Consider the following 26418-nt stretch of genomic DNA (forward strand, 5'->3'; position numbering starts at 1 on the left):
TCTTCTCGGGCACCTCCTGGTGCGAGGAGTCGGGACTGCGACCTCACCAACCTCCCCCCATCCCCAGCCTGGAATTGGGTGCGATATCTGGGATCTCTTGGCTTGGGTGGCAAAAAAATATTGAGGGTGGCATTTATAGTCACTATCGTCTCTAACTTGGGGGAGGTGACTGCTGCCTTCCGCTCGCTGCCCCTCGGTTTTCCCAGCCCCGACCCTATCCTCTAACCCGTTTCCTGCTTCAGCTGACCACATTGTTTTCCTGGATGTGTCCCGTGCCGAGCAGCCTTTTTCCTGCAGATTTGCCACCCCTCCGCACCCCCCGCCCCCGCCCCGCCAACATTTTGCTGCCAAGAGAAGCTAGTAACCAAACACAAAACAACTGGGAGGAGGGGCGGGAAGGGAAGAAAAGTTGTGCCCGGGTGGCTTGTCCCTCCCCGGCTTTGATCCCCTTTGATGTCCAGGGAGGTGACTCAGCCGGGGGTCTGGGGCCGAGTCGGGAGTTAGGTCGGGAAGGGCTCCCTCGGGCTGGCCGCTGCCCAGCGCCAGCGGAGCTTGGGAGGCCACCGAAGTGCCGCAGTCCCCGCCCGGTGCCCCGCGTTCCTGCAGTCCCCGCCCGGTGCCCCGCGTTCCTGCAGTCCCCGCCCGGAGCCCGCTCAGGCGGCTGCTCCAAAGTGTTTTCTTTCAGCCTTAAAACAAAATCCGGAGGGAGCTTCCTTCCTCCCCACCTCGCAGCGCCGGGCTCTGCCAACCCAGCGGCGTTTGGGGGACTGGAATGGGCCCAGGGCGGGCTCCGAACGACGTCCCTTACCCCACCCCCGCCGTGATTAGGATCTACTCTCTGACTGATCGCCCCCTCCCCCTTTTCCTGCATTTACAGGCAAGTGAACCGAAGCAAACGACTTCCGATCCAGTCTGCGCTGCTGCAGCTCCCGTTTGGGATTTGATTTGCAGCATCTTCGAGCCTCTACGACAAAAAACCGCGAAGCACGCCCAGCCCTCCCCCGGCACCCCGAAAAGCACCCACTCCCTCCCGGGGACACAGCTGGGCGCGTCCACACCCCCGCAGCCCCACACCATGTTGTGCGGAAGGACTTCCACTCCCTGCCTGTGTCGTTGATGTCAGACCCCAGGCCAGCCTCCGGGTGCTGCAGTTCTCCCGGCTAATGCTGAGGCTGCGGCTCCAGCTCTAGCACAAGCAGCAGCCGCCGCGGCACCCGGCCCCAGCACCCACCGTCTGCATGTGCCCGCCGTAGCCGCCTGCCCAGCCCGCAGCCCGCGCTCCACGGAGCGCTGGAGACCACCGCGGGGTGGGGGGAGGGCTCCTCTGCCCTCTAGAGAAGCTGTCTTGGAGGTATTGATTTAGGTGGTTGATTTTTTTTCCGTGGATCTATCAATTCACAATTCGAATTTGGAAGAAAAAAGGAAAACATGACGTCTCCAGCCAAATTCAAAAAGGATAAGGAGATCATAGCAGAGTACGATACTCAGGTCAAAGGTAAGAGCTTTGAAAAATAGCACACTGCAAATGCTCTGTGGACTGGTGAGGCATGTATTTCCACCCTGATTTGCAGGCTGTTTATTTATTTGGGTGGAGCAGATGGGGGCAGGCTGACCCCAGAGGTGGTTTCATAGGTGGGTCTGAACCTCCAAAGGACGGGCAGTGCCAGGGGCTGCTGGCACTGGAAAGGAATTTTTGGAGTGGGCTGTAGGAGTATCTTTGTGGGGCTGACCGTGATTTTGGCAGCTCTTTCCCACAAGCTGACAGGGTCGGGGGAGGGGCAGGAGGCTCTTGGAGAGAGAAAGGCACAGTTTGCCTCCAGTTCTCTGGGTCAGATTTCCTTCAAAGACAACTGAAATCTGACAGGTGTTTGGACATTTATTTCAGAGATTGAAGAGGAGTCCGGACAGAAAGGCAACCTTGAGAAGGTGTACCGTTTGGAGACCCTTGGGAGAGACAGGGTTTTTCTGAGGCACTATATTAAAACATGAGATTTGCTATGGCATTGGACTCCAAAAGTCAATTGCTACCTTGGATGTACCTTGTACCTGTCTGGTCTCTGGTCAGCCTGCATACAATCAGAGATCAGAGAACAGAAAGAATGAGGCCACACACGCTCCGTCTCCGCCCTCACCTAAATCTGAATAGAGTTGGGAGGATGTTAGGGTTGCTGGTTGGTGCTGATTCTGGAAAATGGGAAGACATAATTGTTTAACCCTTCTGTGCTGTGGCCCTCTGCTCCAGAAGACATGCTTTTAAAGCCCCATTTTCCTCTCCAGAAAAATGTGAAGTGTAAAGCAAAATGTAGTCTTGGAGAAACCAAGTGACCTATCTCCTTATCTAGTCGACTGTCTGACTTGACTCATGAATAAGAGCCCTTACTCAGATAGTGTTTTTTAAACCAGCAATTCCCATAGGAAGGGTTCCTGCCTGTTAAAGAGCTGCAGCATGTGTTTGTGCAAGGCACTGTCCTTTCCTGGTCAGTCACTGGAAAGAGCCATGTGGCTCCAGCCCATTGAGACCTTAGCTAGGGAGTGGAAGAGATGGGTGGCCTTGAATGTTACACCACATGGTTGGAGCTCTGGGTTTTCCTTTGTTTCAGAGTACAAGGGAGGGGCCCCTCCTTTCCCTGCACCAGTGCAAGGAGACCTTTTCCTATCAGAGAGGACTTGAGAAGGGCCATGTCTCCCCTTAAATGATTGCTGGGGGGTGGGGGTAGGGGAGGAGTTTGAAATGGGCAGCTCCTTTATCTCTTGGGAGGTTGGAAGGTTGTCTGAAGTCCTCATTGTACCTACAGGATCATTTTTATGTCATTAGTTTGGTCAATGCTGGAGGTGCCCTAAGGGGCCTTCTATCCACTTGGCTGCAGATATTGGTAGGTTTATTACAGAGATGGGGGAGTTGACTGATTGATAGCTTCAGTTGAACTGGGATTGAGAGAGGTGTGGTTGTGAGTGATAATTGAGGTCTTGGCCTCTTGTCACTGTGTCACTGTTCATAATCCAGGCCTGTTTTTGTAAACAATAGGCCACTAGCCTTCGTATCCTGTCCAGATGCACTGCAATTTGCTCTTGGAGTCCCCCCTGCAGTCTTAACCAGATATGTCTTTTTTTTTTTTTTTTTTTTTTTTTAAACACATCCTATTCTTAAACTGTTGCCATCAGGAGTGTTAATAACTTTGATCTTCCCAGATTTCTCTCCAGAAGCATGCCATTTGACTAAGGTGCAAAGTGATTTTAAATGTTTATTTTTTGGAAGGTTCAAGGCTGATAGGTGTTAATAGAACTGTATCTGCCAATTTCTTATTGGCAAAGGATTTCTCAAGAGTGTCTCAAAATTAAACACTTTGGATATTTACAAACATTGCTCATTGAGATGATGTAATGCAGTTGGCTATTAGGGTTTTCTCTTCAACCGTGCCACAACATTAGACTGTTTTGCTTTGCTCTGATATTTTTCCACTGATACTATTCAGGATCATAGAAATTGATCCTGAATGCTCAACGTGCCTAAGCATGATGTCTTACTCTGAGAAGGTGCCTGATGAATGCTTATGGAACTGATTTGAATAGTTTAGTCCTTCATTTTACAGCTGAGGAGAATACAGAGAACTGAAGAGGCTTGTCCAAGGTCACACAGCTAGATGGTGGCATATCTGAAACTAGAAGCAGATTTACCAACTCTCAATTCCCTATTCTGTATCTTTACTATGAAACATCGTCTGACCAGGGTGAGAAAACCTGAAAAATTCTTAAGGAGCCCAAATCTGTCAATGAATAATAGTAGTAATAATGATAATGATAATGATAATAGTAGATTACATTTTGGTTGCTCATTACGTTCTGGTCTGTCCCAGGTGCTTTAAATGAATGGTCTGGTTTAATACTCACATCAATCCAGGAAGTGGGTATTATTGTCACCTTCCATTCATCATATAGGGAAACTGAGGCTTAGAGAGGACAAGAAGCCCTTCCAAGGTCTCACAGCCAAACCATGGCAGCTTGACTTCATTCCTTTTTTCATTAACTATTTATTGAGTGCTTACTAAGTGTTCTGGGGACTGGCAATACAGCCGTGAAGAAGAAAAAGTCTCTACCTTTGTGGAGCTTATATTCTGGAAGCTAGGCTCTTTATGGAACAGCACAGAATTTGGAGACAAAGGGCCTGGGATCTGGGTTGGCTCTGCCCCCCACTAGCTAGAAGCCCTGGGTCAGAAATATTATGAGTGTCAGCTTTTTATGTGTTATATGGGACTCACGGTGCTGCCAGATTTACTTCTCTTACAGATGCCAAGATAAAAAGAAAATTGCTATAACAGTTACACAGTTTGGTTTGGTGGTTAAGTGCAATTTTTAGAGTCAAAGGGATTCAAGTTTAAATCTTGGTTCTGCCAGTTTCTTGCCTTTCACTTCAGGCAAGTTACATGACTTGCCTAAGCCTCAGTTTCCTTATTTGGAAAATAGGTAAAATAAAATAGATTTCCTAAGATAGTAGTGAGTTGATGATGAGATACATAAATTATTTAGAACAGTATCTGGCACTTGTAAGTGCTCAATAATGGTACAGTCTACTCCTCTGTGAGCAGGCTTTCTTTTGCTGAATTGGGCTGACTATTGAGGCTGCATTGCATATTCACTCCCAAAGAGTTCTAGTTTAAGTTCATCTAGTAGTAACAAAAGATCTTGGGTCAGTCATTTAAACCCTCTGGACATCAGTTTCTTTTTCTGTCAGTGAACAAGTCAACTAACTATTGGCCACTCTAGTTCTACATGTCTTTGATCAGAGTCCCAGGTCCTGTTTTTTCAATCAGAATTGTTTAAGTCAAATGGACTCTAAATGGGACCCTCATCTCATGGGACCCTTTCGAGGACCCTCTCTGTCCCTTGCTTTTTGTCTCCCTATAAACCACCTGCTTGCATGTGCCCTGAGGAAATTCTGAGGCTTCAGCCCCAACCCGTCCCCAGAAGGGTTTTGTGAGGGGTGTGCCTCCTTAGCCTGCCTTGTAGTGTGTTTCTGGTTTGTGGGTGCCCAGATTCCTTTGAAAGTTAATGCCTCTCAGTGTCTGACTTGAAAGCAATAATATTCTTAGTCTTTTTACATAGCCCTTTCCAATTTACAATGCACTTTCATATGTAGTTGTCCCTCAGAATCCTCCGGGGATTGGTTCTAGGACTGGCCCCACTTCCCCCAGGAGAGAAAAATCTGCAAATGCTCAAGTCCCTGATATATAATGGTGTAGTATTTGCATATAACCTATGTACACACATCCTCCTATATACTTTAAATCATCTCTAGGTTACTTTTTTTGTTTTGTTTTGAGACGGAGTTTTGCTCTTGTTACCCAGGCTGGAGTGCAATGGCGCGATCTCAGCTCACCGAAACCTCCGCCTTCTGGGTTCAGGCAATTCTTCTGCCTCAGCCTTCTGAGTAGCTGGGATTACAGGCACACGCCACCATGCCCAGCTAATTTTTTTGTATTTTTTAGTAGAGACGGGGTTTCACCATGTTGACCAGGATGGTCTCGATTTCTTGACCTCAAGATCCACCCGCCTCAGCCTCCCAAAGTGCTGGGATTACAGGCGTGAGCCACCACGCCCGGCCCTCTAGGTTACTTATTATACCTAATACAATGTAAATGCTATATAAATAGTTGTTATACTGCTTTTAAAATTTGTATTATTTTAAATTGTTGTATAGCTGTTTTTATTTTTATTTTTCCCTGAATATTTTCCATTCCCATTTGGTTAAATCTGCAGATATGCACCCTGCAGGTGTGGAGGGCTGATGTACCTTAATCTCTGGAAATTCTTTACAACCCTGGTCAGATTCATGGTCATAACCTGAAGCCTTTAGGCTCTAGACTCTTAGCTTGTTGCTGGGATTGGAGCAGCGAAGGTGGTAAGGTGCAGGGCATGGTTACCAGAGCTGTGAATCTTGGTGGTATTGGGTGAATACATATGACTGCATACAGTCCCAGCTATTGTTATTTCCTTATTTAAGGCTCCTTTCCTTTACCCTCTCTATACCTTGAGTTCCCAGAAAGCTTGAGATTGACAGTTCATGCAAATATTCCAGGAGAAATAGTCTGAAACAGAGTGGCACTGTATGCTGAGCAGTCAAATTTTCTTTCTTGAGAACATTAGGGGTCTTGTCTGTTTTTTTTTTTTAAGTCTTAGGAGAGCAGTGTGTGTGCACTGCAGAACTGGAAGTGAAATTTGGTAATTTCCATCTGGAGCATTTTGATAGAAAAAGCGCAGGCCTTTGTCTGGAATAGTTTAACGCTTTCAGGACCATTCAAGAGCAGGAGATGAAATTTAAAACTGGAGTCATATTGTGTGTGTATATGTACTTGGGAATGCTGATGGCAGGTATTTAAACAAGCTCTTTCCCCTGGGAGGTCTGAGCGATTCTTCATTCATGCCAACAAAGGTCTTCTCCAAAGCTTCTTTCCTCCCAGCCCCCATTCCCTAAGGGAGCTTTATATATAATCAGTTAATCAGTTTTAAATATAATCAGTAAAATATAATCAGTTTGAAAAGCTGCAGTGAAACATTTAGTTGGAATCCTGAAGCAGATGCTATCGTCTTCCTGCAAGATGATTGAGGGCTCCTTGTCCCTTGCTCAGGGTGGGGGAGGGGGGAAAAACAAAAAGCTACTCTGCAGTAGTAAGGTGAACTCCTGGAAGAAAATGAAGCTCTTGGAAACATTCAAGTACCATACTCTACATCTTGGAATCGAAAGACCTTGGAGGAAAGTGGTGGGTAAGGAGCCAGGGGGATGCAGTGTACTGTGCAAAGAAGCAGTGGTTGGAAACAGTGTTCATGAGGGTCCTTAGCTTTTCCAATTTTAGGTGTTCTTTAGGGGAACGAGAACAGAAATTGCCTTTGAAGAAGCCTATCTGGTAGTTAGGGCCACTTCCGTTATGTATCATGCAGGTTGAAAGCTTAGACAGGCTCTGATCATTTGTCTGCTATGAGGTTTCCAGAGTTTGACCTGGTTGTAGTCTATAGGTACCCCCACTATTAAAATCAGCAGGTGTGCAGACCCTGACTCCTATTATTCACTCCAGATAAACTAGGCTGCCCAGTGGCACCTGTAGAGTTCTCCCTCCAGAAGCAAGAACTCTTCATGGGAATTGTGTTTATCTTACAACCTTAACCTCTGACAGCTATGTTAGGAATATATGTCATATTTAAGGGAAAAAGCAGTTGATATGTAGATTTCTGATAGTAATAGAATTCAAATGAAGAATTTTAACCTGGTGTCAGCTCCAGAATTGACTTTTTGGGGAATCTGGGAAAGTTGCCTTGGAAGTTGTTTGATTTAAAAATAATAGGCCGGATGCAGTGGCTCACACCTGTAATCCCAGCACTTTGGGAGGCTGAGGCGGGTGGATCACGCGGTCAGTAGTTCGAGACCAGCCTGACCAACATGGTGAAACCCCGCTTCTACTAAAAATACAAAAATTAGCTGGGCGTGGTGGTGTGTGCCTATAATCCCAGGTACTCAGGAGGCTGAGGCTGAAGAATTGCTTGAACCCAGGAGGCTGAGGTTGTAGTGACCTAAGATAGCGCCACTGCACTCCAGCCTGGGTGACAGAGTGAGACTCCATCTCAGAAAAAAAAAAAAAAAAATAGGATCACTTAAAAACATTGGAAAAAATTACAAAATTTTTTTTTTACTGATTTTACAATAATGTGTAGGAATTCTCATATCTTCCTTGCTCTCTTTAATTGTGGTAGAATACACAGGAAATCGACCATCTAGTGTATAGTTCAGTAGCATTAAGTATATTCACATTGTTGTGCAACCATCACTACCATCCAACTCTTTTCATCTTGCAAAACTGAAACTTTATACCCATTAAACAACAACTCCCCATTCTCTCCTGCCCCTGTCTCTGGCAAGCACCATTGTATTTTGTCTCTATCTGATAACTCTAGATACTGCAGGTAAGTGGAATCATATTGTATGGTTTTTTTTTGTGACTGGCTTATTTCACTTCCTGTAATGTCCTCAAAGTTCATCCATGTTGTAGCATATGTCCGAATTTCTTTCTTTTTTAAGGTTGAAGGTTGAATAATATTTAATTGTATGTATATACCACATTCATTCATTGATGGACACTTGGGTTGCTTCTACCTTTTACCTATTTTGAATAATGCTGCCGTGAACATAGGTGTAACATAGGTGTATTCCTTTTCTTTTTTTTTTTTTTTCCAGATAGGGTCTCACTCTGTTACCCAGGCTGGAGTGCAGTGGCTTGATCACGGTTCACTGCAGCTTTGACCTCCTGGGCTCAAGTGATCCTCCCATTTTAGCCTCCTGAGTACTGTAGGCACATGCTATTACACTGGCTAGTTTAAAAATTGTTTTTGTAGAGATATGGTCTCCCTATGTTGCCCAGACTGGTTATTCTTCTTTTGAATGTACACTATGCCATAGTTTTATAAGCTTGTATATATATTTCTATATAATCACTTGTCCTGATAAATTTTTTAAGGTTTTTAATGTGTGCATTAGCTTGTATATTAGTATATTATTAATTATAAAGTTGTACACCTTTTTAATTACATGAATTACTAAGCTTTTACCATGTTTTTAATAGCTTTATTGAGGTTTTGTTGATATTTAATAATTTGCACATATTTAAGGTTCACAATTTGATAGGCTTTGACATATATATACCCATGAAACTATCACAATCAAGATAGTGAATCTAATTATCACCTCAAAATTTTCTTCATTATAATGTATTAATAAACAGGTACTATTGGCCAGACATGGTAACTTACATCTGTAATCCCAGCACTTTGGGAGGCCAAGATGGGAGGATCGCTTGAGTGCAGGAATTCAAGACCAAACTGGGAAACATAATGGGACACCGTATCTGCAAGAAAAACAAAATTAGCTGGGCACGGTGACTCATGCCTGTAATCCCAGCACTTTGGGAGGCCGAGGCGGACAGGTCACTTGAGGTCGGGAGTTCAAGACCAGCCTCACCAACACGGAGAAACCCCGCCTCCACTAAAAATACAAAATTAGCTGGGTGTGTTGGTACATGCCTGTAATCCCAGCTACCGGAGAGGCTGAGACAGGAGAATCTGGGTGTGTTGGAGCATGCCTGTAATCCCAGCTTGAACCCCGGAGTCAGAGGTTGTGGTGAGCTGATATTGTGCCATTGCACTCCAGCATGGGCAACAAGAGCAAAGCTCCATCTCAAAAAAAAAAAAAAAAAATTCTAGAAAAGACATTAGCTTCAAGATAAATAAGTAAAAGCCTGGTATCAACAAATTTTAAAAAGTAACAAATAAATGATGACCTAAACTGCCCGGATTAGTTTCTGGAAAATTTGTTTAACCAAGACAATCTCCAAGGGAAGTCAGGTTAATAATTGTGTCTCAGTCATTACTCTGCTTTTAGGAGAGAAGGTACAAGAAAAGAAAAAAAAATCTTGGCCATGTTAGGAGTGGACAAATGACAGTGTCTGTTTTCCTATAGTTCTGGCTTGGCCAGGCACAGTGGCTCATGCCTGTAATACCAGCATTTTGGGAGGCTGAGGTGGGCGGATCACCTGAGGTTGGGAGTTCAAGACCACCCTGGCCAACATGGTGAAACCCCATCTCTACAAAAATACAAAAATTAGCTGGGCATGGTGGTGGGTGCCTATAATCCCAGGTGCTCTGGAGGCTGAGGCAGGAGAATCGCTTGAACCAGGGAAGCAGAGGTTGCAGTGAGCTGAGATCACACCACTGCACTCCAGCCTGGATGACAGGGTGAGACTCTGTCTCAAAAACAGAAAACAAACAAAAAACAGATCTGGCTTGAACCAGTTCTAGGGGCTTATGCCTTTTTAGAAGGGGTCGCAAATGAGCCAGATGCCAAGGAGAGGGGCTGGGGGCTCCCACTGGAGATCTGCTCAAAATATTCTTAATATGCCTTCTTCTAATAATTGACTCCCTATTGCCTGCTAAATACAGACCAGCTTTCTAAGGTAGACATGAATTCCGTCCTCAATCTGGCTGCAACCTGTTTCAACCATATTTCTTATTTTGCTTTAAGAGGACTGGAAGCCTAACTTGACTGCTTACTGTTCTTTAAACACATAGACTATTAGCTAACATTTGCTGTTTGTTGGATGCTTACCACTTACTAGGCATTATGCTAAATACATTATATAGATTATTTCATAATCCTTACTCCAACTTTAGGAAAAATATGTTCCTATTATCCTATTTTACTGATGAGAAAAGTGAGGTATAGGACATTCATTTATTCCCCTAGGGTCTGCAGCTACTGAATGATGGAATAGGATTTGGAACCTTGGTTGTTGCCACACTCTAAGTTCTGCCTGTTGTTCATGGAATGCTCCTTTTTCTGCCCAGTCCCATATCTTCACTGACTGAAATCTCACCTTTCTGTTGGGCATGGTGTATCACCTGAGGTCGAGAGTTCGAGACCAGCCTGAACAACATGGTCAAACCCCATCTCTACTTAAAATATAAAATTAGCTGGAAGTGGTGGCACATGCCTGTAATCCCAGCTACTTGGGAGGCTGAGGCAGGAGAATGGCTCGAACCTGGGAGGCAGAGGTTGTAGTGAGTCAAGATCACACCATTGCACTCCAGCGTGGGCAACAAGGGTGAAACTCCGTCTCAAAAAAAAAAAAAAAGAAATCTCACCTTTCTGTTAAAGCCCAATGTTTTTGGAAAGCCTTCCTCAATTGCTCTGACCAGAAATAATCCTTGTCTCTATTTCACCCACATGGTGCTTCTCTTAATAGATCTCATATGGCATTGATCTCATACTGCCTTATGTTTGGAAAATTTGTATTTCATTCTTCTTTCTTCTATGAGACTTCTGAATGTATGAATGTTTTGAGGTTGTATAGTGCAATGCAAATAATATAGGCTTTGGAACCAGCCCTCAGTTGACGTCTTGTCAACATCACCTCCTTGCTGTACGACCTTGCTCAAGTCACTCAACTTCTCTTCCAAGCTTCCTCTTCTGTGACATAGAGATAATGAGACCTGTCTTGCTATTAATTGCAGTTGTGTTTAGAGTACTGGCTAAGTGTATGGCAAATATTAAATGCTAATAAATAGCTTATTATAAGGTCCCTTCAGATAGGAAACGTCTCTAGAATACTATTGTAGCTCAAATGGCGGCTCTCAGTAAACACTGTAGTAATGAATGAATGAATGAATGACCTAACTACTACAAATAATCTTTTAGAAATAGTTTCTTAATTGTATCTTAACACTATATCTTGCACAATGTCACCAGAGTGATTTTTTTTTTTTTTTTTTGAGATGAGTCTCACTCTTTTGCCTAGGCTGGAGTGCAGTGTCACGATCTTGGCTCACTGCAACCTCTGCCTCCCAGGTTCAAGTGATTCTCCTCCCTCAGCCTCCTGAGTAGATGGGACTACAGGCATGTGCTACCACGCCTGGCTAATTTTTGTATTTTTTAGTAGAAACGGGGTTTCACCATATTGGACAGGCTGGTCTCGAACTCCTGACCTCGTGATCTGCCTGCCTTGGCCTCCCAAAGTGCTGAGATTACAAGTGTGAGCCACCGCACCCAGCCCAGAGTGATTTTTAAAAACTCATTTTTTTGTTTGCTAAGGTCATAGCATAAAAGACTGTTAATATTCATCACTTCCCACTTACCCTGCTTACATTTTATACTGCCTTACAGCTGAAATGCCTCTAGTTTCCTTTCTTTATCATGTTGTGTCATGGTTTGTGCTCTATCCATGCTGTGCCCTCTTTTTGGAAAGGGTCCTCTTCCTTGAACCTGGAAAACTTACTCATCCTCTAAAGCCCAGCTCAGATGCCACCCCTCCAGGAAGCCTTCCCTGCTCCCCTGTGCAGGATCCCAAGCAGGATTCCTCAACATCTCCCCTTGGCTTCTGCCCAGCGTTAATCAGTATGGTCTCAGCATCTCCTCTGCAGTGTCTTCGTGCGCACTTGTATTATTGCACTCATCATATTACATTGCAATCTCTTCATTTACATCTCTTTGTTTACAACTCACTGAGCACCTTCAGGAAATAATGGTCTTTTATTCATTTCTGCATGTCCAGCTCCTGATACATAGTAAGCACTAAAATGTTTATAAGTTGAATTGAACTGTCTTCTGAGTTGAGTTTGGATGTGACAGTGCCATGATGCCACAGTTCTGCATTTCTCCCCCGCTCCTAAGAAACCCATGCCCTATATTAATGTTATTTGAAATTTGAAGTAGATTCAACATTGTAAATATATTTGCATTATACAAGGACAAGTACAAACTACATAGCCTTATGGAGCCTCCCTCACAGGGGTGTGTTTCTCCTTAAATTTATTATGGGCGCTGCCCTCTTTAGAATCACTGCCCTAGAGCTATACTTGAGTTAACCAAATTTCTTCAGTCACATGTCTTACCTTGGAAACCAAGAAAAATGTTAACACTGAAATTCCCAAGAGTTTAAAACAAATGTAAGGCTTTCTGTAATTGAAGCAAAGACACATTCTACATTTGTCCAGGATTTATTCACCATTTTTATCAGGCACTACAAGTCTAAGTTTGAGAAAGTTTGTCTGTCTTGACCAGGAGTTAAAACTGGGTTGACTTGAAAAAGGAACTGTTTTGTTACTTTTTCGAAGCATGGTGTGGAGAGAGCTATTGTCTGGTTAGAAGCAGCTGTGAGATCTTTGGTAAATGGGGAAGGAAAGGTCCTAAGGGGCAAGCAGGAAAATGGTCCCTTATGGTTTTTCAAGTCATTTGGCATGAAATAGCCTTGACCTTATTTATACATTGTGAATGAATGGTTCTGAACTTGAAATATGTGTTCATGAGGAAGGAAAAACAGTTGGACATGTTCCTCCATTTTGGTGTCTATTTTAGGATGCCATCCTTTAGGGAGAAGGCAGCTTCTTTTGGGTGTTTTTTTTTTTTCTTAACCATATCTTCTAAATGCATTAATCAGTGGAGAGGTGACCCAAAAGTCACTGTGAAAGTTGGGACCTTATCTTTGCTGTTTGTGCCCAAATCTTGCATTTAGAATCACGGCATGGTGGGCAGGATCTGAATGCTGTCCCTGAAGAAGATGACCCTGGCAGCCATGGGTGGCTGGGTGGTTAGGGCTCCACAGGAGGACAAAGTACAGAAAACAAAGGGACTCAAGACTATGAGCTGGCCATGATAAGCCACGCCATGAGCTTTAAGAAATACATCTTGTTTCTGAAGAGTTGGCAACAATTTCTCCAAACATTGAAGTCCCTTAGAAATCTGCTTCCTTTTCCCGTTAGTTTTTGTGTGTCCGTGTGTTTATTATTTTGGTAGGTGGCGGAGGTACTGCACCAGAGCTTGTCAGATGAGTAAGCTCCTCTTTGGGAAGACATCTTGACTGAGGTACCTATTCTGGAGCAACATTTCTTTTGGGCCAATAGAGTACTTTGTAACACATTGAGCTAAGGGATTCTACATAGGCAGAATGGTCCTAAGGGAAAGAGTGGTGGACTAGGAGGCAGAAAGCTTGTGTTCTAGTTTAACTTTGTCATTTACTAGTGCGATTTTGGAGATAACTCACCTAAGGTTTCAAAATACCTAGTTTCCCTATAAAATCCCTATAAAAATGGGAACAGACAACAATTCTTGGCTCTTATAATAATGATGGTGATGATGGCTAGCGTTTTTCAAGTGCTTCTTATGTCTCAGCTCTGTTTTAGATGCTTTACATATATTAACTCATGAATTTCTCAACAGCCCTGTGAGGTAGCTGCTATTATTATCTCCATTTTACAGATGACGCACAATGAAGTTAAATAACTTGCTCTTAAGCACGTGGCTAGTAAGTGATGATGGACAGACTATGAACCCAAGCTGACTTAACACTGGTGTGAGGCTGAAATGAAAGAATTCAGCTGACACTATGAGATGTTGTACACACTCAGTTCATTGTCCTCATTTCCTAGTAACTTGGTACAATAAAGAATGCAATATTTTAAATGTCTTCCTGTTACATACCTATTCTACCTCCCTACACCTTGGTTTTCTCATCCAAGAAACTAGGGGTTAAACATTAGAAACTTTCTAAGATCCTTCCAGCTTTCAGGGTTCATGATTCTTGCTTACTTATTAAGCTGTTGAGATGGGGCTGGGTGTGTAAAAGATGGGCCTGTAATCCCAGCATTTTGGGACGTCGAGGCAGGTGGATCATGAGGTCAGGAGTTCAAGACCAGTGTGGTTGACATGGTGACCTGTCTCTACTAAAGATACAAACAATTAGCTGGGTGTGGTGATGGGCACCTGTAATCCCAGCTAGTTGGGAGGCTGAGACAGGAGAGTTGCTTGAACCCAGGGGGCTGGTAGTGAGCTGAGATCGCCCCATTGCACTCCAGCCTGGGTGACAGCAAGACTCCATGTCAAAAAAAAAAATTGAAGATGATAATTTGTCCCTTTTAAGTAGACACACTTAGAAGTACAAAAACCATTACATTCTCTGAACGACATTCTCTCCACCCCCAGCACTTGCCATGCCTGCATGGCTGCCCCACACTTACAGAGGGTAGGCCCCAGGTGGTAGGTAGTAGCAGAGTGGCAGCTGGCCTGGAGAGCAGTTCAAGTGATAATTGTTGAAGTATCATGATCTACTAGGAAGATATGCCTTACAGCTGGAGAAAAATCAAGCAGGGAGGAGAGAGTTACTTGATGGGCCTACAGGTGAACTTGTGACTGGATCACTAGGGACAATGAATGTTTAAATCAGGATAACTATTGAACTTCGGGCTTCCAGTAAGGTCAGAAATTTCTAGAGTCAGAAAATTCCCTGCTGTAACTGGTTTGTATGATTTTCCCTGTTCATGTTGGTGGGCCAGAAATGGAATTTGTGTAACTCTTGGTATTATAGATATTTATTTATGTGGTTGTGTGCAGTACCTATATTTAAAAGAAAAAGGAAGTTGATTGATTGTCCTCATGAAAATTAAAGAAATAAGGAAGTGGGAGGCTCTTATTCTCTGACATCTGGGCTGGGACAAACCTTGGGGAGGTGGTGTGGTTGTGGAACTGGTATAGGGTTGATCTAGATATCTAGGTTGTTGGGGAAGTGACCTCAGGCCCTTCTAGGATGTGGGATGGCCTCTTGCCTCTTACATTGCTCTTTATATATTAAGCTCTTTGTCAACTAAGGGATTTCTTTGAGGATCGTGATGAAGCATGCTATAATGTGGAGTTGAAATGTTTTCATGTTTATGTTTGCTTTCTTTTCACCTAATGAATAGGCTAAGTAACAGTCTTGTTTTAAAAGAGTACTATTAATAATAATGACAGCTCATATTTTTATCATTACATTTAAAAAATATTCATAGGGAGGAAGAAATGTAGGGAAATGGAGGATCAGCTATGTAATGATGAACATGTCATTCCACCTTTGGGATTCTCAGCTTCTCAGCTGTAAAGTGGAAAGATGGATTACTAGTTCCTTACTTCATTTTTAGGACATATGAACAAAAATGGTTATTGTTAAGTGAGTTGTCACATAGAGTCTAGATGTTGATTACTGTCCTGGGGGAAGGATAGAAACCAGAGAATAGATAGCATAGGTTGTTCCTACTTCCCTCCCTTCTGATTTAAGGTTTCATCTTTTTTTTTCGTTTGTTTTCTTCTTAAAGGTTTCATCTTTAAACAACGTTAATTAGGCTTTGTGTTTTTAGCCATTATTAGAGTCTATTGTGCTGTATTTCTTGATCTCTCTTATTTATTCAGTGATTTGTGGTTATGTACATTATCTCAGTTCTTTGTTGTCAACGATTTTAAATCAAACATTGAAGCATTTGGGGTGGATGACCTGTTACTTTGATTAATGAGGTTCTTGATCTGGATATTTTAAGGCCAGTAACAATACAATGTGGAAACACCTAATTCTCCTTAAAACTACAATAGTGTAACCGATTTGTGCCAGTTACTTCTTTCTAAGAGTGAATGTGTGTGTGTGTGAGCTTTCTTTTGCTGTTTTGGTCAGGGAGCAGGACTGCTAGTCCAGAAAGGCCAGCTCTTCTGGATTCAGTAGCAAAAGAGTTAATCATTAAACAGAAACAGAAACCTCCCAAGTTTCTTTTCTTTCTTTTTTTTTTTTTTTTGAGACGGAATTTCGCTTTTGTTACCCAGGCTGGAGTGCAATGGCGCGATCTCGGCTCACCGAAACCTCCGCCTCCTGGGTTCAGGCAATTCTCCTGCCTCAGCCTCCTGAGTAGCTGGGATTACAGGCACGCGCCACCACGTCCAGCTAATTTTTTTTTGTATTAGTAGAGACGGGGTTTCACCATGTTGACCAGGATGGTCTCGATCTCTTGACCTCGTGATCCACCCGCCTCGGCCTCCCAAAGTGCTGGGATTACAGGCTTCAGCCACCGCGCCCGGCCCACCTCCCAAGTTTCTAACCTCCCCTTGCCTTAAATCTCCTTAGAAGAAACGGCATATGCACACTTATGCATGCGCGTACACACACACATACACCATACACACAAATACTCTAACAAACAATGTAAAATGATCTCATGTTTATGAGAGCTGGAATTACTTGGGAGGAATACTTGTGTTCTGCAGGCTTAGTGGGCACGATGTGAAAGCAAAGCTATTTGGCCTGTGGAGATTGCAGATAAGAGCGTGATATGTAATTGAGTAAGAATTTGAAAAATTATCCAATAACATTAGGAGCAGTAAAGCAACTGCTTGTGCTTTTTTATGCTAGAAATTATTTGAAGTAGGAATGAGGAGCTAGCATTGTTTTCAGGGCGTGGGAACCCCCTCCCAACCTCACTAGCCAAATATGTTTGCCTAGGCAGAGAGTGTCAGGTCTCTGAGATATCTTGACAGAGTATTTAAATACATTCTTCTGCCCTCGGCAGTTCTTCAGTCTTAATCGTTTCAGGAAAAGGGCTGTCAGGTAACCTTTAAAATCCTTTCCAGAATAGTATACCACAGCCCACTTTCCCTTCTTGTTCCAGTGACCCAATCTATAAATGGTCAGTTCCTTCATTTGGAGAACTTGAAATAGTTTAAAGAAGAGACTTGGTGAATTGAACTCATGCTTTTGTTGCTGCTGCCACACCCTCTGTACAGACCTTTGCTTCATTTGGGTTCTCAGCAACTTGGGAAGGAGGATGCTTTGATGAAACTTTCAAGGCGTTGGCTTATAGCTACTGTAGTGTTCTTCTTTCTAGTCGCCTCCCCTCCTTACTTCCTCCAGTGTTGGGACACTTCGTATCGAACAAGAAGATCATGAGCTAATTCAACCCAGCACCCATTTATTTAGCAACTACTGTATGTTTTATACTATGCTAAGTTGTGAGCATAGAGAGATACAGAAAAAAATTCCTGCCTTCAAGGAGCTACAATCTATTAGAAATGTCTTCATCTGTTTTCTGTTGGTTATAACACAATACCTGAAACTGAGTAATTTGCAAAGAAACAAAATTTATTTATTTATTTGTTCTGGAGGCTGGAAAGTCAAGATTGAGGGCCAAATCTGGTGAGGGTCTTCTTGCTGTTGGGAACTCTCTGCAGAGTCCCGAGGTGGTGTAGGGTATCACATAGAGAGGGAGCTGAGTGTTTAAACATGCCAGCTGAGGTCCCTCTTCCTCTTCTTAAAAAGCTACTAGTTTCACTACCAAGATAAACCATTAATCTATTAATCCACTCATGATGGCATACCTTCATGATCTTGTCACCTCTTGAAGGCCCCACACTGGGGATTAAGTTTCAACATGAATTTTGGAGGGGACATTCAAACGATCGCAAGAAGGGTGGACATATTACACAAATATAGTGATAGGGTCACAGAAGAGAGATGTCGAAGGCCCTGTGGAAAAGGAATAGTCTAACAGTGATTAACACTGATGTGCCTGGTTGATAGAGGAAGATGATGATATTACCTAGTATTTATAGGGCACAGGGCTGCCTGTGAAGTGCCTTGCCTTACTTGATCTCATTTAACCTTGGAATTGTACAACACGGGGCAGAATAATATCTAGCCTTTTAAAAAAAATATTTTATTTTGAGATAATTATACATTCACATGCAGTTGTAAGAAATAATGCAGAGAGATTGCATGTACCCTTTACTTAGATTCCTCTGATGGTTAACATCTTGCAAAACTATAATACAATATCATAATCAGGATCTTGACATTGATACAGTCAAAATTCTAAACAGTTCCATCACCACATGGATCACTCATGTTGTCCTTTTCTAGTCCTGCCCCTCCCAGTCCACTCCTTCATCTCACCCTACTTTAGTCCTTAGTCTTTAACTACTGGCACACACTAATATGTTCTCCATGTCTATAATCTTGTCGTTTCAAAAATATTATAAAACGCTGGGCATAGTGGCTCACGCCTGTAATCCCAGCACTTTGGGAGCCCAAGGTGGGCAGATCAAGAGGTCAGGAGTTCAAGACCATTCTGGCCAACATAGAGAAACCTTATCTCTACTAAAAATACAAAAAATTAGCCAGGCTGGTGGTGGGCACCTATATAATCCCAGCTATTTGAGAGGCTGAGGCAGGAGAATCACTTGAACCCAGGAGGCAGAGATTGCAGTGAGCCAAAATCATGCCATTAGACTCCAACCCGGGCGATAGTGTGAGAATCTGTCTCAAAAAAAAAAAAAGAATATTATAAAAATGGAATCATTAGCATGTAGCTTTTTAGGATTGGCCTTTTTTTTTTTTTTTTTTTTTTTTTTTGCTCAGCGTAAGTCTCTGAAGACTCATTCAGGTTGTTGTGGATATCAATAGTGCGTTCCATTTTATTGCTGAGCAGTATTTTATGGTATGAATGTATGATGGTTTGTTTAACCCTTCATCCACTGAAGGATATCTGGGTTGTTTCCTATTTTAGGCTATTATGAATGAAGCTGCTATGAACATTCATGTACAGATTTTTGTGTGAACAGGTATTTTTTAGAATGTAGAGGTAAGCCAGGCATGGTGATATATATCTATAGTCCCAGCTATTCTGGAGGCTGAGGCAGGAGAATCTCTTGAGCCCAGGGGTTTAAGATGAGCCTGGGCAACATAGTGAGATACTGTCTCAAAAAAAAAAAAAAAAAAAAAAAGATGGAGGTAGTTTTTTTTTTTAATGGAAAGATTGTACATTAGAAGGTAGAAAAGCAGGTTTTGCATCTTACTAGGGAAGATACATGTATATTTCTCTCTCTTTGGACTGATCATTTAAGTTGGTCTCAATTTCCTTATCAATAAACTGGCATAACATATATTCTACCTACATCCCATGTATAGATAAACTGAGATAATATATAGCCTCCTCTACAGTAGGTGGGATTACAGGTGTGCACCACCATGCCCGGCTAAGTTTTGTATTTTTAGTAGAGATGGGGTTTCACTGTGTTGGCCAGGCTGGTCTTGAACTCCTGACCTCAAGTGATCCTCCCACCTTGGCCTCCCAAAGTAGGATTACAGGTGTGAGCCACCGTGCCCCACCCCAGAGTAGTTTTTAAATTGTAATCTAGAGACAACTCTTTTAGGCCGTCTTGCTTTTTCTAATAATTGATGTGTAGGTGTTCCTTATATATTTTGTTTACTCATTGTTGACGATTATAGGTTGCAATACCTTCTCTTACGTTTAGCTTATCATCTTATTTTTAATTGAATTGTTTGATGTATAAGAAATCCAAGGCCAAGTATGGTGGCTCACACCTGTAATCCCAGCACTTTTGGGAGGCCACAGTGGGAGGATCACTTGAGTCAAGGGGTTCGAGACCAGCCTAGACAACGTAGTAAGACCCCATCTCTACCAAAAATACAAATAAATTAACTGGGCATGGTAATGTGCTCCTGTAATCCCAGCTGCTTGGGAGGCTGAGGTGGGAGGATCACTTGAGTTCGAGATACCAAGGCTGCAGTGAGCCATGATCATTCCACTGGACCCCAGTCTGGGTGACAGAAGGAGGCCCTGTCTCAAAAAAAGAAAAAAAAGAGAAATTTCAAATTTTAATATAGTCAAATTTCCTTTTTGTTAAATAAATTAACTTTTTCTTTATTGTTTTGATTTATTTAAAAGACAAACACAAACAATCATAAGGATATTCTTCTATATTTTTATCTACAAGTTTTGACTTTCACATATCAGTCTTGAATAAACAAGGAGAAAATTTTTGTGAACAGCATGAGGTAGGGATCTAACTTTATTTTATATTCCATGTGGCTGTATTTATTAAAGCGTTCATCTTTTCCCCCATTGATTTGTAATGTCTCATTTGTACATATATGAAGTTTATCATACATATTTGTAGGCAAGATGAGTTCTCCATCATGCTGTAGTGGGGCTACCCCTACAGTGCATCAGGGGTTGCTGGTGAGCGAGTTGAATGTTTTCCCCTTTGAGGTAGTGGCACTAGGCTGTCCCCATAGCTCCAACTAGAATAGCTCTGCTTTTATGTTTATAATATTGGTGTCCTGCTAAGATTTTATTTGAAGAACTTTTTAGACTTAACAATTTTAAAAGTTAAAAACTACCATTTTTAAACAGATTACATTTTGGAGAGTTTTTTGAGATAGCAAGGGTTTCCTCTTTCATCTTGGGTTGGATGGAAAGCATAAGACACGCAGAACTCAGGACCTAGCAGCGAGGGAAGTCCGTGTTTTTCAAAATGAAAGGAATAGTTTATTTTGTACTTGTCAGTGGTTCCAACTATATCAACTATGCCACGAATAATGAATATGTAGTTTCCAAGAGAGATTTAGAGCTGTCTAGAGCCTAGTCCTTATCTTCTATGATCACAGAAACCCATGGAGAAAAAAAGCCTACTATACGAAAGTAATTAAAATAAAATTAATCCACAGCACTATAAGAAATGACATCAGCCAGTGAATGACTTAAAATGAGTGGTGTTGATAAGAACTTGAGGAATTTTGAGATGGAAGAGGTGTGGGCCAGAATGAATAAGACCTTGATTTATGGAGTAGGATTTGGCTAAGTCAAGAGTAGGAGGGAAGAACAGAGGCAGTGTGTCTTCCCTCAGTGGAGTTCCCACAGCCCCCACCATGCTTACTGCTCCTGCATCACTTCCTACACCCTAATACAATGACGGTTTTATTCATCCTCACCCCCACCCCCATGTTCCTTCCCCCAGACCACACTCACTACCAGAAAGCTTGTGAGTTCTTTGAGGGTGGGCAGTGGGCTGCCTGTCATTTCAACATTCCCAGCCTCCAGCACCATGTTTGCACGTGGTAGGCACCCAATAAATGTGTGCTGAGTGAGTAGACTCTTGGGCTGGAGCAGGGGAGTCATAGACAGAGGAGTAAGATCAAGCTGGATAGTTTTTGATGACCTTGAAGATCAGCCAGAGTCTGGCTTCATACTGGGGCAACAGAGAACAATGCGGGCACTCTGAGTTGAAGAGTGATGAAGTCGTTTCAGAGGGACTCCCTGGTTGCTTTGAGTTGCCTGGCTGGGGCAAGAGGCTTGTTCCTGCCCACACAGCATACCAGGCCCTGTAGTGGGTGCTGCAAACATGCTGCTAAATGTGATCAATTACTAGAGTCACCTATGAGGGAACTGTGAGTCCCCATTTACCGAACAAGGAACTTGAGTTCAGGCAGATGATCCGAGGTGACAGTGACCCATGGTGGAATGGGGACTGCAGCTCAGGTCTGTCCAACTCCAAAGTCTGCTCGTCCTTTTACCTTGGATACCATATTTGACCACACTATAATCAAGAGATGCCACTAAGATGAGAAGATGAGCTGCAGAGATGGGTGTGGGACCTAGGGGTAAAGTAAGAGTCAGGAATCCCTGAGGTTTTTAGTTTGGGAGACAAAGAAAACGATGGTGGCAATGGCAGAAATAGACATGGAAGCCAGGAAGAGGTGCAGCAGTTGGTGAGAGAATGAGTGTTATTTTAGACACCCTGAGTTTGAGATGACAGTTCCATTCAAGCAGGAATTTCATTAGGCAAGTGACAATGCCACCCCCATCCGCCTTTCATTAAATCTGTCATTTTCTTTTCTTCTAATTTGGGAATATTGCAGAGAAACTGTGAAATAGATGACACCTCCTGTACGTGCCAAATACCTGACCTCCTTTTGCAGCTTCTTACCTTTCACTTTGAGAAATATTTTCCCTGGAAGGGGACTTCGTGTTTGTGTGCAGGAATTAATAGCATTTTCTTTCCCTGTGCCCTGTAGGGAAAGAGCATAGCTAAACAAAGAGAGGAAAAACTGGAGTTCTGAGCTGCCTTCCTCTGAGTTTGGTTGGAGGCCCCTTATGAGGGGCAGCTGTGAATGAAAGAAAAGTCAAGCCAAGCCCTGCCAGCACCGTCCACCACCTGACCTCCCATGGATGACTGAAGAGCTGGCTAATGAACAAGTTATTTTAAAGGCACCCCAGGGAGTGTGGGAGAGGCTGAGTTCAGCAAAACATAACTGGGTGGTGCTGGTGCTGGTGCTGTTTCGGGGTGTGGAGGCAGGAGTGGTTAATCTCCTTAATTTGAATAACTTTGGGATGGTGAGATGGCTCTTTGATAGAGGATTTGATTGGAGATTGTGATTGTAGGATTATGTTGAAAGAGGGGATCAGTCTAAAGCCATTTACAGGAAATTATATTTCAGATATTGGCAGTTGAACTTAATGTATTCCATTCTCACTTCCAAAGCTTTGAATTTTTAGTGTTATTTCTGTTTTGAGAAGTTCTCCAGATAATAAGGATACAAAATTAATTAAAAAAAAAAGAGAGTGGCCTGTGAGTACTTCTCATCCAATGTGTTCAATCCAAGGAGATATAGGAGTTATTACTCTCCTTCTTTTTAAATTCTTTCTGTATAACAAATTACCCATAGTTGGCTTGATAATTTTTTTTAAATTAAATTAAATTTTTTTTTAGACAGAGTCTCACTCTTATTGCCCAGGCTGGAGTGCAGTGGTGTGACCTCAGCTCACTGCAACATCTGCCTCCCGGGCTCAAGTGATTCTTCTGCCTCAGCCTCCTGAGTAGCTGGGACTAAAGGCGCGTACATGCCTGGCTAATTTTTGTATTTTTAGTAGAGATAGGGTTTCACCATATTCCAGGCTGGTCTTGAACTCCTGACCTTGTGATCTGCCCACCTCAGCCTCCCAAAGTGCTGGGATTACAGGCACAAGCCACCGAGCCCAGCAGTTTGAGAATTTTAAGCTGCAGTTTGGTAGGAAAAAGACCACCCAGCTGGAGGTCAGAGGCTTGGGTACCAGTGGTAGCTATGGTCCTTGCCATCAACTAACTACATGGCCCTAGGTAGGTCCCTAACCTCTCCTGGCCTCAGCTTCTTCAGATATATGATGAACATATAATTCCTACATCTAGGGGTTGCTGTGTTGACTAAATGAAATAATGCTTATGTATCATCTTTGCAAATTACATACCCCAAACAAATATATATTAAGATTTTATTTGCTGCAACAGAAGAAAGTGGACCGTCTCTTGGTGTTTGTTTTGATGAAACTTGACCTATATAACATTGGCTCAAGTATGTTTGTTAAAGTGAATCACCTGTTGCTTTCTGGGCCATGCTTGAAATGACATGCCATGCTATGGTGAACCCCTTTTGCACTGCCCCAATTTAAGGTTGCTCTTACACACTTTGGGCGAGATATATGAACACATACCTTCCTCCTTCTTAGAAACAAAACAGTAACTTGGGCAGGGTAGACATTAGGGAAGTGACTTAGCTGGTAAATATGTGATTAATAGTGGAGATTTGGCCTAAGTATGAGTGCGAGCCTCTGAATATGGATGGGTAAATGATAAATAGCAAGTCTGCCAAGTAGAGCACGTTGGGGAACCTCTTGGGCTCTGTTCATGCTTGAAGTATGACTGTGCCAATATCGTACTTGCTATTTAACAAAATGAGGTCGTACCAATCACACTATTTGCACATATTTGTTTACACATCTCCCTTGTCTGCTAAACTATGAGCTCTTTGAGAGGAGGGACTGTTTGTGTTTATCTTTGTTTTCTAGCATCTAGTACAGTGCTTAGCATATAATAAATGTTTATTAGATGAATGAATGAACTAAATTCTTTGTATTTTTATTGAATTAGAGAAATTTTTGTGAAAGATATATATATGGGATTATTTTTGCTGTCACCTGCTAATTTCACAGATGTCTTCTTAACTGTAACTTTCACATAAGGGCAAGACCTATTTATGCATAGTTGAGTTATAGCTGCTGCTGCCCTGGTGGTGAGGGCTGTCTCAACATCTGTCCCATGTCTCTTTCATTGAATAATATCCTCCCTCAGCCCCCTTTCCCCTGTACCTTCCTTTCAAGGCTTGCTGTGTAGTTAATTCTGCCTCAGGCAATTTTTCTCATCTGGACTTTTGTCTTCCTCATTCCACTTCTTCTGTTTTCCAGTGCTTATCCAGTAACCTCAAGGAAATCTCTTCCAACCTTTCTTTGCTGTTGGTGTATTCCTATTCATGAGTTAAAAGCCAAACCAAACATACTCTAATCAGGGCAGTTGAACTTGAAAAGAGCCAGTGAGAAACCTGAAAGGAGGAAAAGCCTGGCCACAAGGCTCCAAGTGAAATGAAACTCATAAACACCAGCTTCCTCAATCTTGAAAGCTTCTAAAAGTGCCCCTAAGCCTCCTTTTGAATCACTGAAAGCCTCCACTTACCTCCCTGTCTTTCTCAAATAAAATTTCCTCTTTCTCAGCCACCAGTCTTAAAAAAACAAAGCAAAACAAAACACTTCACACCTCCTTCTTACTCAGTTTTACAGTGGTGGAAAGAGAACAGGATTTAGAGTTGGAAGGCCAACGTGAGAGTCCTGCCACCACTTAGTAGCTATGTGACTTTGGAAAAGTTTCTAGGCTTTCTGTGCCTAAATTTCTTCTACAGTTGACAATATTACCATGTATTACCAAATTATACACTGTGATGTGATCAAGTTTATGTATGTGAAGAACTCTTTCAAGCTAACAAAGCACCATATTCATTCATGTCAGATATTTCTAATGTTACACCAGTTTTTAATATCATGTTTTATTTGCACATACATAACTTGATATTTTAATTACATTAGAGGCTAAGATAGTTTTCTATCAGCACGAGAACTAAAACACCATAACATGCCTTTTATGGCGAAATGTGTTTGAACTTCAAACAACAAGTTTACAAAACTTATTAAGTAATACACCCTATCAGTAAATTAATTGAAGGCTGCCTCTAGATTGTTAGGTGTGGATGACAGGAACTTTATTTCATATTTCTTTTGTACCTGCCATTGGTGTTTAACATAGTGTTGGGCTCGTAACAGGTGATTAGACAGTCTTGTTGATAGTTTGGAGAGCCACCTTAATCATGACCTAGAATCTTTCTTATTTAAACAGCAGTCTAAGTGCTTTGACTAATGTTAAACTGATTAATTTGTTTTGAAGCTGAGAATGAGAAATTGGAGGTCCTTCTCAGAGATGTGTTGGTGGTGTACTATTTCTTTTTATCCCCGAGTTGGATAAATTAGGGTAAACAAAATCGAAGACTTGTAAAAATACTGTACAGAGGAATTGCACATGTATGCGGGTTCCCTAGCAGGGTAATTCCATCAGTGCCTTAAAAAAAAAAATTACATTCCTTCTCAACCAGTCACGAGAGCCATTTTCCAATCTCTTATCTTGTTGGGGTGTGTTAGCAAAATATACCAAGTGCAAGAACCTGTAAGCCTGGAGTTTTTTAACCTGCTTAAAACCAGTTTTACTTCAAATAGGTGATCTTTAGTGTCGACCATTGTACTTTTGTCTGCAGGGAACAACTCAAGTTTCGTCCTGTCTTCAGTAAGCAGATGAGAGGTAGGGTTGGTGTTAGACAGAAGCCAAGCTTTTGTAGAGCAGTAAGATAAAATTATGAAGGAAGCCTATTGAATTCCAGGAGAGTTTAAAGAAAAGTGTAGGATACTTTGTTCTCAAGGGTATGGGTGGGCTTCTGAGTGGAGGCAGCAGACTATACCTGGGGATGTTCCAGTACAAATTCCTAAAGGTATGCAGAGGTTGTGTAATTGTATTCATCACTGTTGAATGTGTTATTGGTTTGATTTGGTTTCGCTGCTCTTAAGTTCCTTTTGTCTTATCTTGCAAGCATATCACTGTGAGTACTTAAATCATTAACAACTCATTAAAACTCTTTTGGCCATTTTCATTTTCTACCAAGCTGAAGCTTGGGTGTGGTGGAAACTTGTTCAGGCCTGCTTGGCTGTGCCACCTGAGCAGCTCCCAGCATTTTGGCTGTCAAAAGGCCACTGAATAAACAGATAGGAATGGCGGACATAATCTCTGCAGATCCTTGAAAAGAAGGAAGGGGCTGCAGGATACAGGATAGTCAAGGATCCTTCTCTTCAACCTGAAGGACTCTTCAGCAGTTAGCACCTTGACTCTCT

The 26418-nt window shown here is 42.4% G+C and overlaps 1 protein-coding gene across 9 annotated transcripts in view; it reads left to right on the top strand.

Annotated features, from left to right (window-relative positions):
* The window catches only part of SRGAP2 (SLIT-ROBO Rho GTPase activating protein 2), a 270174-nt gene that overhangs the window by 1056 nt on the left and 242700 nt on the right, over nt 1-26418 (top strand). For 7 of the 9 annotated variants that reach the window (XM_064360303.1, XM_012459301.3, XM_012459302.3 and 4 more), the window contains exon 1: nt 1317-1495. In XM_064360303.1, coding sequence (XP_064216373.1) covers nt 1429-1495 — 67 coding nt within the window. In that variant the 5' untranslated portion in view covers nt 1317-1428. Of the gene's footprint in view, nt 1-877; nt 1496-26418 lie in introns of those variants that run through there. The other 2 variants (XM_012459306.3, XM_064360301.1) reach the window with 1 other exon arrangement.

Source organism: Aotus nancymaae, unplaced genomic scaffold, assembly GCF_030222135.1.
Source record: "Aotus nancymaae isolate 86718 unplaced genomic scaffold, 86718_ANA_hifiasm-v0.15.2.pri h1tg000039l, whole genome shotgun sequence".
Classification (NCBI taxonomy): domain Eukaryota; kingdom Metazoa; phylum Chordata; class Mammalia; order Primates; family Aotidae; genus Aotus; species Aotus nancymaae.